The sequence below is a fragment of the Battus philenor genome, unplaced genomic scaffold, assembly GCF_028537555.1.
Source record: "Battus philenor isolate CCGP_79_NKW_IND1 unplaced genomic scaffold, ilBatPhil1.0.hap1 SCAF_12, whole genome shotgun sequence".
NCBI lineage: Eukaryota > Metazoa > Arthropoda > Insecta > Lepidoptera > Papilionidae > Battus > Battus philenor.
The window spans coordinates 1,421,155-1,433,989 of record NW_027181674.1 but is presented as its reverse complement, the minus strand read 5'-3'; the positions used below and the strand labels follow the sequence as shown (position 1 = coordinate 1,433,989).

The 12,835-nt window shown below is 35.9% G+C and overlaps 1 protein-coding gene across 7 annotated transcripts in view; it reads left to right on the top strand.

Moving 5' to 3' along the window:
- Msp300 (Muscle-specific protein 300 kDa) overlaps window positions 1-12,835 on the top strand; it is a 264,397-nt gene that overhangs the window by 238,317 nt on the left and 13,245 nt on the right. For 6 of the 7 annotated variants that reach the window (XM_068776243.1, XM_068776245.1, XM_068776246.1 and 3 more), the window contains 5 exons: window positions 5,913-6,137; window positions 8,290-10,599; window positions 11,020-11,208; window positions 11,749-12,128; window positions 12,715-12,753. In XM_068776243.1, coding sequence (XP_068632344.1) covers window positions 5,913-6,137; window positions 8,290-10,599; window positions 11,020-11,208; window positions 11,749-12,128; window positions 12,715-12,753 — 3,143 coding nt within the window. The remainder of the gene's footprint in view (window positions 1-5,912; window positions 6,138-8,289; window positions 10,600-11,019; window positions 11,209-11,748; window positions 12,129-12,714; window positions 12,754-12,835) is intronic. The other variant, XM_068776244.1, reaches the window with a different exon arrangement.

The window sequence follows — 12,835 nt, the reverse complement described above, 5'->3', positions numbered from 1 at the left end:
CATATCGATTGATTCAAAAAGCTCTACCAATACCATGGAAAAAGAGTTTTCCATTTTTGAATTCTATGGAAATTTCGAAAAAACTCTGATCCAACTGGAACAGATATAACAAAATAAGGTCATAGAAAAGTACCTGAGGTAGATAGAGAAACGACTTATGAAATTTAAATTAAGTATTCTGGAACAACAAGGGTCAATGAAGACTAAACAATTCAACACAAGACTCATTAACCTAAAGGAATGTAATTGTAATTAGCGTGTACTGTATTAGATTTGTTTATCAAACTCCAACGATTTAGCGTGCTATGCGAAATAGCAGTTTAAATTAGCGTGTAGCATATATAGCGTTAATTTGTTGTAAGCAAACCCCGCCTACACGGAAGCGCCTCGTTGACCCACTTCCTCGCCGGGTCACGTTTGTTCTTGCGTGAATATTTGGATCTCATATTTCTGTTCGTGCTTTTACATTTTCTCTCCGCATCCAATAGGTATGTGGGTCTATCTACATGGCAACACAAGCCTTGTATAGTACATGCACATCATTCAGCTAGTAACAAGTACTTCGATTATATCGACAACATCTGCAAATACCCTTGGAGAAGCAGTGTAAGCTATGTTAAAAAAAATCGATTCATAATATCTATGTCTAAATCCCTTCAACCCACAATAAGAGTTTTGATACGACAAGATGTAGAACAACCTATCGGCTATAACTTGGGAGTGTTCAAGTTAATAGTGAATAGGTTTTTTATAGACAAGCATTTAACATCAGACGAGACATAGGACAGATGCTTTTGCCTATAGTCGATAGAAAAGCATCTTTAAATTCTTGGCGTTGAGAAAGTAAAATTTTGGTCTTCAATTCATCATTGTGATCATCATTTTAGCTAAGTATGTTCACTATTGAGGCAGGTTTCACAAGATTTCCAATAGGACAGGTTGAAAGCAATGTTCAGCGTCATCCAACCACCTTATCGATGTGCATGGATGTTCAGCGTTGCGTTTGTCGATTCGTAATCTTCAACAATTAACAAGGTATCTTCTTTACCTGTAGATGAAGATGATGTAGATGATATATAGTCATATGTTCTGTATTCCCAATCCTTTAGATCAGAGTTCCCCAAACTTTTTTGTGCCGTAGACCCCTTGCCATGTTTTTCCGTGTTGGGTAGACCCTATACTTACCTGATATTGATTTCCTGTAAATTTCTAACTGTAGTGAAGTTTAGTATATGTTCAAAATGTATTGCGACCACAAAGCGATTACCAACATCCTACAGCTTACACAATTTTATAAACATATATAGTATTTTTTTTTACTTCATAGGTACTTTTATAAATAATGTAAATGTTTTGATATTATAAGATAGTATGATGTAAGTAAATAGATACTATCAGTGTATGTGTTGAGATACACTATCGTGGACCCCCATTTTCATTTCATGGACCCTCAAATTTTTTTTTCGCTGACTATGGGTCTACCCCTTGCATGTTGTCATAGACCACTAGGGGTCGATATAGACCACTTTGGGAATCACTACTTTAGATTGAATGAACAACTATCTTCTGCAGTTTATCTATATATAAACAATAATCATAAGAGTTGCTTTTATAGGACATTATTTATGCTATAACAAGTTAACTAGGCGTGCTATTTAAAATACATTCAAATAGTTTGTATTAAACTTCCGGTGATATCATGAAAGTTGTATTTATCTTACAATCCTTCTGTTTGGCTAGTTTAGTCTTGTCTATTATCCATTGTATGCTATAGTAATCGAGGAAAGATGAATTTTAGATGATATAACAAAAGTCAAGGAATTTGGATCGAAGCCCACCTATTGCAACATAGATGCAAATAAACTCGGCGCATGCGCTTGCACTTTTACCGTTGTGTTCACCTGTATCTGCTCTAAATATAAATCTGTTTATATCACGTTCGAGTAATGACGTCAGAGATTTTGTTTTATATATCGCAAAGGCGTTTTGTTATGTTTACTAATCTCTCTCTTTTTCTTTATTCACAATTTCTTTTTCACATTCTTCACATTTTCTTTCATTCATTACGTTCTGATCTTCTTTCACACATCACCGTTTTTCCCTCATCTTCCGGGTGATATTTGATATTTATTACAGCATCTTTTTATTATTTTTCCTTTATTATCAATTTTTATTTGTGTATTTAATTATATCGATTGTTAATTTAATCTTTTATCTTATTTTGTTTTCTCGTAGTCGGGATTTACCCGACCATTTATTTTTATTCTTATCTATGGTGTGCGACATTTAACATTCTTCCTATATTTTTTTACCTATTCCCACCTCGAGAACAAAGCTGAGATCGCTCCAAAATAGAAACCATTGCTTGTAGAAATACGCTCGCCATTTTAAAATTCAGTGCTACAAAAGATCTGACTTTTATATTAAGTTTACAGGTTGATTGCTTATAGATGAGGCTTATAGGTAGGCTTTAAGGGAGTGAATATACATCTATTTCTAATAACCCTGTACGAAGTGATAACTTTGAAATTCCATCAGAATGCGACTGGCCAATTATATCTGGCAGCACGAACTCTACAAGGACAAATAGACAATGATTAATTATAATAAAGTTGTAATTTGAATTTGGAAGACGCTTTTGATTTGCTTTTAATGATCCAGAGAAAAGAATGTCGGATCTCTTTGTTTACGTTGTGTATCAAAGAACATTTTAAATACACTGATTTTCATTTGTTAATGTCGGTCGGATTTATTACCATTGAAGCTTTTACATCCAATAACAATCATCCTGTATACTTAACCATCTTATTCGTCTATACGGATATAAAAAAATTATCGGTACAAAAATTTTTACATGCGTATAGAAACACTTCAATAATAAATACATTTAAAAAACTTTTAAGTTAAACGGTTTTTTGATATCCATATTGTGGTGATTGTGGAAAAATATGTACCTAGTCCGCCATATTGGAACGGCGTCCATCTTGAATTTTAAATTTTGACATAATCATCGTGTTTTACTAGTGTAGTCCTTTCATTTGATACCCATATTGAGGGGGTTAAGGAAAAATATGTAATCCGCCATTTTGTATCGGCGGCCATCTTGGATTTATAATGTTATTGATTTTATTATATTGTATTATCGTCTAAATTAAATGTGTGTACCAAATTTCAGATCAATCTGACTACGGGAAGATGCTTAAATTTCGATTTCTAATTTTGACCCAAATAAACAAATTCCGTACGGGTCGAACTAAATAAAACCGTTTAAAAATACAGACGCATACGCGTTGAAGACGAGTGAAATTAAACACAGAGTAAATTTTTTCAGTACAACATCTGTTTACATAATAAGCATCAAGTATAGATATTTTTTAAACTAGTAAACTTTATTCTAAAAACATCCTGTTTACAAATCATTAAATGTGTTTGTCTATTTCGTGATAAACTATATTAATTAAAATATAAATTATTAAAGGAAGTTTAGCAATAACAAATAATTAAATCGTCAACTAATAGGTTTGTAAATATTTACAATTAATTAATGTGTTTTTTAATTGTGTTGTTAAAAATCGGCGGGCTTATTTCGTGTAGGGTGTACATATTAATATATTTTCTAGCACATAAAACATGTTTCAACTTTCGCATACTTCAAGATATAGGCCTTCGTCAAAGATATCTTATAGAGGATTTACTATAATTAAAATATTACTTCAATGATTTTAAAAAAATAATTAGTTAACTTGAACTTAGTTTTAAATAGCCTACGATTTAAGTTAGTAAATATATTGAGACAAACATGAAACGTAATTGTAAAAACAAAGTTACGGACTGATGTATGTGGAATAAAGTTAGGTTAGGTTAGGTTAGGTAATAATATTTAAAAAAGATATAATCGCCACGCCTGGCAGGCGGGTCGGCGATCGCAATATGGTATTATGGTACGCAGAGGACAATGCTGACCGTCCTCTGGAAACTTATTTCTGAGCGGTAGCAAACCTTTGTAACTAACTAAGAAAAGGACTAATATATAGCTACTTCCGCTATGCAGCAGTAGTCGTGCAATAAAGTGCACCGCCCGCCAGCCCGCTGTTACACCGTTTGCACTCGATGTTTGGCACTGGTCGGTGTAACATACTCCTGAGGATGCCCCGTGGAGAGGTGAAACACGTGTTAAGTGAATTAACGGTGGTAGTTGAATAATTCGTATTGTTTACCGCACGCGCATTTATCAGCGGACTGGCGGGCGGTGCACTTCGTTGCACGACTACTGCTGCATAGCGAAAGTAGCTATATATTAGTCCCTTTCTTATTTAAGATGGACTTCCGCGATGTAACGCCTGAATCTATTAGATACTTCATAAACACACAAAGCGTCAAGCATATACGATTTTATCCCGGTAAACGAACCCAGGATCTGCGATCTCAAGTCTCAGTTCTCTATCGCTGGATACCTGCTCCATGTTTAGTTTTCGAACAAAAATCACTGCTTTGTTGTTACTATATAAGTAATTGCGCAACACGGTATTCGATCGCAAAGTATGGCAACGGCTCATTTAATGCCACACCAAAACCTTGTAAGATGCAATAAATGAATCGTGTGTTACCATATTAATCCATCAGTGCACTTTCTACCTTTCTCTGCGATTTCGGGCGCGGGTCGTGAAAGTTTTCGATTAATTCGACTCTTTCTTTTATGGCACCCTTAAAATTATTTACGACTTTAAATTTTAATGTTTCATTGACCCACAACAGACCTTACTGTATGTTAATTATATTATGTATATATAATAACGGAGTGGATGATGAAAATGAAGGAATGGTGAATTCGTTTATTGGTGATTCAATTTTAATAAAAAAAAATTACGTAAATTGATCACTTCTATACATCAAGAGAATTAAAATCGAATTAAACGCTTCTATAGACGTAAATTAAAACTACAAGGCTTCCTAATGATCTAAGTGCCTAAAACAAACTTTGATAGGGATACGTGTGTTTTATGATCACTTTAAAAAAGTGATCACTTTTCTTATCTTCCACACCCTGTTGAGATAATGAAATGACTACCTACATATATATATATATATATATATATATATATATATATATATATATATAAACTTATATACATTTACTTATATATATATATATATATATAATATAGAGAGAGAGAGAGAAAGAGAGATTCTGGCCGTTCCCAACCGGACCTTTTGAGAATATGTAGGAGATCTATGTCCAGAAGTGGACGTTTTACAGCTGAATTAAGGCAGACGACTTTCACAAACATTCTTAATCCTTATCTAATAGTAAAAGATAATAATTCCTAAACTGTATCATCACTTAAAAGCTTTTTATTTTGTACTTTGACTTTTTTATTACTTGACTTATTATTAATTACATGATATATTTGAAGCATTTATCGTTCATCGTCATTTTAACTATAGGATGTTCACTGTTGGACATACGTCACTACTGGTTGAAAGCGTATATAGTCTGCATCCAACGTCTGATGACATTGACAAGATCGTTGTTGTCGCTTGCTGGTGCGTGATATATCCACTCTTGAACTTTAAGGCCACAGCAGCCATCTATTCTGCAATGAAAGAGGTCACATTCCTCAACGAAGAGAGATGGATCTTTAACCCTTTCCACTCCAAGGCCGATATGTAGCATCGATAAAATTTAATTGAATTATAGTATCTTGCGATTCTAGAATATGTTTCATTCATTCGTAATTCAAAAATTTTAGTAGCAAAAATCTTTCCTGTTTTAAAATTTTCCGCAAAAAGAAGTATTGCACCACGTCGATTATCACTCTACTGTGGAGCTTGTGGAACAAAATCAGTGTCGAGTGACACTCGACATTGGAGTGGAAAAGGTTAAAAAATCTTTTTTTTTCTTCTTGTCACAGGCATGCTTAGAACAAGAGGCACGTGTGGCAGAGCTGCGATTGCTGGCAGCGAGGGTGGCTGCTGAAACCGGGTCCAGGGCATTGCAGGCGGATGTAGATGCATTAGCCAGACGTCTCCAGGTGGTGAACGGAGCTGTGAGAGCCATGGCTGATCTTGGAGAAGCTAGACAGCTGGCCAGAGCCAAGGCCCAGCACGCCAAGGAGAAGCTATGCGACATGAGACAGGTTGGTAGCTTAAACATGTGTTTAATTTTTTCTTCTTCCTTCATCTTCTGTTCTATTACGTCTCATTTCTCTTGAGATGGGTCTTTATTATCTTGTCTCCACTCTGAGCAAAGTTACGTGTTAATAAAATCTACGAAACGAACTGAAAGGTCAGACCATAATATATAACAAGTGTCTATCTTTATTAACCACAATCACATACAGTTCGTCGACAGATAGTTTGCGTGATGAACTGTAAACAATATTATCCAGTTATCTAAATGTATTCCTGGTAACCGGGTAGAAATATTTCTTTAGTAATGTAATTGTTATAAGAAATTACTAGCAGTACCCGGCGATAAATATTGCACATCGACCTTTGGAAAGAGACAATCGGCTAATTTCGGCTCGAAAGGTGAATCGGTCAACGCGCGGAACTTCATAACGAACTGTCACATGCGCGATATTCAAAGCGAACTGTTGTATGTGTAGTTTCAGTAGTAATGATATATTATGAATTTTATTTTTTTTTCCATACGGAGTTTCTTTAAACTATTAGAACACTTGTTAAAGAAATGAAATTTAAATAAAATTAAGTTGTTTTTTTTTTGTTTTGACATAACCAAGAGAGATAGAGATTAAATTTTAGATATTTTTGTCAATATCTAATTTAGATTAAAAATATATCTAATATCGTTTAGGTATAAAACTATTTATTATACTTTTTTAATAGATATAATAATAGGTAAATAACATCCTCCTGTTACATTTTTGCATTTAAATAAATTATTGAGATTGTATATTCCTTATTCCTATTTCCGGTTGTAGTTTAAAAAAAATTTGTATAGGTTTCTTAATATATATTTAACCGATGTATTTGCGATGTCATTGTTCTTTAAAGTATCCTACAGTATTCTGTTATTCGAATAACATTTTTTTATTTAAAAAACGAAGCGTAGACATTTTAAACAATCGAACCATTAATATAAACGATTCTGTCAATAACAAACTTTGGTACAGCGCAAACGTCGGTAGACTTATGAATTGTCAATGAGTAACGGTTGCTTATTTGACTCGTTTAAATTCAGTCACGTGCTGACACCGCAAAAGGACGGTGGTCTCGAATTGAATTTTTATTTATTTGTTAACCGATTTTTTTTTTGCAAGTCATCTTCGTATGAATAATAATTATTAAATAAATAATCTCAATTATTTTTATTATATAAATAATAGACTAATTGATTATGAATATAGAAGAACAAGTGTAGACATTTATTTATTCCACTTAAATATACGAGGGTTTCAAACGCGCTGTCTTCAGAGAAGAATCCACAACAAACGTGTTTTATTGTACTCATATTAAAAATACTCTTAAATGAAGAGTAGATAAACTAAAAACTGGATATTATTAGGCCATCCTAAAATAAATTAGAGACTTGGTAAATACACGCAAAAACGTGACAAAAATGGTAATATTAAACGTAATTATAAAAACACAAAGACACGAACGCTTATGTCTGAGGAATATAGATCTTAATAATTATTAAAAATAGAGAAGCAGGCTTTTTTTCACTTGAAAAATCCTTCACTGTAATAGAATTTTTAATACCTTACACAGTTGCTATCAAAGAGTTGCTAATTTTATGGAACCTAGAAATAGATATAACAAGCCTATCTTTTATTCTATTGCTAAACTTATTTACATATTTATTTTACATATATCAATATTCATATACACATTGACTGTACTATGTACCTTCGTAATTTTTTTCTCTTAACTTTAAATGGCACGAACCGATCTCAATGCAAATTAATATATATCATTGGTTAATTAAATTTATTTAATATTTTCGAAAAATTACAGTTTAGTTCAGATATAAGAGAACATAACAACGAACACAATATACAAGAGAACATAAATATACGAATGCCTTATACAAATCAATACATGCTGTCGGTATCATAAAATTTTGATATCTCATTTTACCTTAAAAATTCCATCAACGTTCATAAAACTAGATAAATGTAAATATAGCTAAAGATTAAAAAGGGGATTTCATTTAATACGTATATAAAAAGTTAAATAAAAATATCTGAAACTATATTTTAATGGCATTGACATAACGAACGCAGGTGTGTATATATATTTATAAATTTAATTTCCCTATTGCAGGATTTGACTCCAGTGCACGAGGATGGAGAAATAGTGGAAGATAAATTAATAGCGCTCCGTGATAATTTGATTGCTATCGGAAAGAGCGAAGGTGATATAGCGCCAGCAAAAGCAGAACTTCCAGATATAGACCGAGACGTTTCGGAAGAGCATTCTATAGTGAGGATACTTGAACTATGGCATGCCATGTTCAGAGATACATTCTTGCACTACCACAGGCTATCCACTGCTCTTGTCCGGTCTAGGGATGCTGAGACAGCTCTGAAGCTTTGGCACGATTACCTAATCGATCTCCGATCTTTCTTATCCGGTTCAGTGCCAGCCGATTACGAGAATTTAACGGAACATCGTCGGCTGTGTCGCGTTCATAGAAATCTTCTAGCATCCCAAAGATCGGTTTTAATAAACGAAAACAAAGAAACCAAAAACAGAGACTTGGCTGACAAATTCGATACACTGACAAATCTACACAACGAAACACTAGCAAAGATAGTAGACAGACACGATGAAGTTTGCACTAGGATTGCTGCATGGGACGACTACAGAGAGATTTACATAGAACTATTGCGTTGGTTGAAAGAAATCGAGAGAGAGAAGGAGAAGTTGCAACTGAGATATGTACACATCAAGAGGATAAACAAAATACTTGCTAAAATTCAAAGTCTTTCCGATAAGTTACCAGAAGGTCGTAAATTAGCTGATAAACTGTCGGTATACCTTAAGAGAGTGTTGGCTTTCACTGAAGAATATGGAACTTCTGTCAGGATGGAATACGCAGGCTTGGTGAAGAGAGTTGACAACTTACAGGCAAGTCTTGACACTTGGCGAGATTTCTTGAATCGTATACTTGGACTCATTAGTGAGTATGAGAAAATAACTACCGACCTACACAAGTTATATACCAGGACGCAAGATGAGGTCATGTCTTACTCTGACGAAGACCGTTTGTCGCGAACTCAAATTAAGAAAGCCATAGAGAAATATTCCGAATCGAGAAAGAGAATTGATAAGACTGAAAATCAAACGGAAGCTCTCAGTGTAATTCAAGAGCAACTGAAAGAGTGCCTTAGTCCACAGGACATAAGAATCGTCAATCAAAAGGTTTGGCAGATGAGACAGCAACGAGCTGATCTGGAACACCAACTGTCGATTATAATACACAGACTACAGGAGAGGTTGGAAATTTACACAATATTCGATTCTAGGATAACAAGGTTCTCGGAATGGATGACAACACTCGAATCACGACTTGAGAGTTCCAACACCAGCAGTGAAATTAACGCTCTGGACCCACAAGATCTTATTAGAAGACTAAACTCTGAAATTCAAACTGAGACTGCTCTGAAAGAGCGTGAGTTTGAGTGGCTCACTGAAACAGGAAGCTCCTTGGTCGAATTATCTAAGAAGGATGAGAAGACGTACAGCAAAAATATTTCCAAACAACTCAAAGATATTCAGGAGCGCTGGCAAAGACTACTAGAAACTGGTAGAAGTAGAATTGCTAAAATCAGCGAGCTAGTCATAACCATTACACAACTGGAAGAGCGTTTAACTGAAATAAGACTGAAATTACACTCTATAGAAACAAAACTCTCGGCATCAGTTGTTATCGAAGCTCTAACGCCTAAAGCTGTCGATGAAAAGTTCCAGAATCGTGACGAAATACACAAGAGCATCGAGAACGAAAGCAGTGAAGTAGGGGAAACCCTAAATCTCTGCGAATTTGTATTCAATGATCCCGACGTACTTAAAGGCAATTTTGATCTGAGAAACTTACGTACCGGAGTTGATATCGTCGAGAAAAAATGGAAAAACATCTGCGAAATGTCAGAACAACGAAAGAATGCTCTGAAAGAAATCCGAAAGTCAGCTGAATTAGCAAACTCTCTACTACCAAAAGTGGAGAAGAAATTAGACTCTATAGAGAAGAGAGTAGAGAAAGTTGAGATAAGGAAACAACGAGGTGAAACTGATGATGATAGTGTTTCGAAGGCTGTGATAAAAGATTTAGATGCTTTAGAAGAAGACGTTGGGCGATTAGATGATGCTTACAGTCGTATCTCGTCCGCTCGTGGAGTTGAGATGCGAGGTGACGGGGCTAACTATGCCAGTCGATTGAGATCAGCTGTTCGTCGCTGGCAGCAGCTGAGGACCCGTATACAGGCTGCAGGCACTGAATTGCAGCGTCAGTTTATTGCCGCACATGGGAAGGCAGTAGTCGCGCTGGCCGAGGCAGACGTCCGTCTCACCAGAGCGTTACACCTTTCCCCAGCACCCATGGATCAGGCTGCCATTCTCAAAGAATTGGACGTAAGTACATATTTTTCTTCTTATATATACTCTTGGTGGAGTAGTCGTAATCAGGAAGGCTATAGATGTAAAAGCTTTAAACGTGTGAATATATAACTTATTTGTCAGAAAAAAAACTAACTTTACAACTATTCCAAATCACTCTGTATAAATCCCTCTGGAGTATGAATCAATGTCTTCTGGCAGTACAAACTCTGCAGGGTTTTATATTGCTTTTGAAACCATGAATTTTTGGAATACCCTACATTTATTTACAGCAAACAAAATATTCATCCATCTCTTTAAATATTTTACACCACCAATAAACCTGTATGGGTTACATAACGTTTTCCGTGTGTTAGAAATCATACCAGCTAAGCTATCACCGACCAATTTCCAAGTGGTTGAAATTAATTAGGATTTTTGAAATGGTAATTCTAGGACGTTCAGGAAGACGTCAGAGAGTGCGCAGACCTGGTGGAGGAAGCCGACCGACTAGAAGCCGCTTTGGGTGGCGCTGGTGGTTCCTCCCTTCTGGCAGCGGAGTACCGTGCATTACTGCAAGACGTTACCACGCGACTTCGACTCGCCAGGGGCTCTGTCGTCGGAGACGTTGATTCTGCCGTCCAGGTAACTTGTTGATAATTGATTTCTTTTTCATCATTATTTCAGCCATAGGATGTCCACTGTGGATATCTCCACCCCCCACCCCCTTAAATTTTCAGAAAAACCAAGACCTTATCGTGGTCCGTGCTCTCCACTCCAGATTCTAAAGACCTCAGCAGTCATCTGTTCAATGATTGTGTCCCAGCTGTGGACTTGCTCGCTTTAAACATATAATCACACATCCTCTGTAGTTTAATTTATGCAAGCCGACCCTCTTAATTGTAGTATGTATTCTTAAAATTTTAATATTCGATTTATCAAACAAATACTATACAAATTGTATATCCAATTGGCACCATTATCATTTTAGCTGTAAGACGTCCACTGTTGGACACAGCGTCCCCCCTCCCCTGAGTCTTCTGCCAAACTGGTATCTAGGCATTTTGACTAAAACCTAAGTCAGCTAAGTTTAGGTGCTGTCAGCTTGATTCGTACATTACACAAATGTCAACAATATTTTCATTAATATCCCATCAAATTACCAGTTACAACGATTGTTACCAGGTTGACACATTGACATGGGAAACGGACGCATCTCTCCAAGTAGACACCTTGACATCGAAAGAGACCTATCGAGTGGAACTGGCCGCAGCCGTAAAAGAAACATCAGATTCACTAGAGGAACTCCGTACGGCCCTGCTTCATGAACTGAAGGACAACGCCAGCGGCGAAGAATTGGCAACAGCTGCCAAAGATATCGCCAAAGCTGGCGCGAAACCAGGACAGACTTTGGAATTAGCCAAGCATCTATCAGAACTACTTCTCACTGAATGCGATGCGACTGAAGAGGAAGCGATGCTCAAGGAAGTTGAGTCACTCTCACTGAGATACGAAGAACTGTTGACGCAGGCGAAGAAACGGGAGCTCCAAATCAACAACCTAAGGTCAGTTTCACACTAGATCGATGTCTACGCACAACACGCGGGTCACACGTGAGATGTCGTGGAATAGGTGCACGCGCACTATCTCTTTCCTGCTTTCGCTTATGACAATACATGAGACGGATATATGGTCACGAACACAGCACCTGACTTTTATTTTATGACCACAATATCAAAGCATTTTTTTTTTAATTTACTATTAATTTAATTTGAACTTATACCGCGGCATCTCTATGTTATCCGCAACTTAGTTCTTAGTATATGCACTTTGAAATTCGGTGGAGGGGCTTAACATATAGATATCTCTACGGAATATATATTAGTGTTCAAACGAAGGTGCATTTTCAAAATTAAATATGATTTTTATATCTTCTTTGTTTTTTAACCAAAATTTTTGCTGCTGTATTATAAAACTAATAAATGATTGTTGTGATTGAAATTTCGTCTCTAAATCTGGGGAAGTTATTATGTAACTGTTTATTAGATTAGGTGCCTAGGCGATCTAGGGCCGGAGATAGCAGTGTTTAAGTAGCTTTTTTAACCCGGCATGCTATAAAAATTAAACACAAGCGTTTTTCTGGTCCCATAGGTTGCCCCACTCAGCGTCATATGCTCTCACGTGCGAACAGTGAGTACAGCTTTCTAATATTAAATTAATCGCCACATCATCACAATTCACTTTCATATAGCATATATATATAGACAAGGTG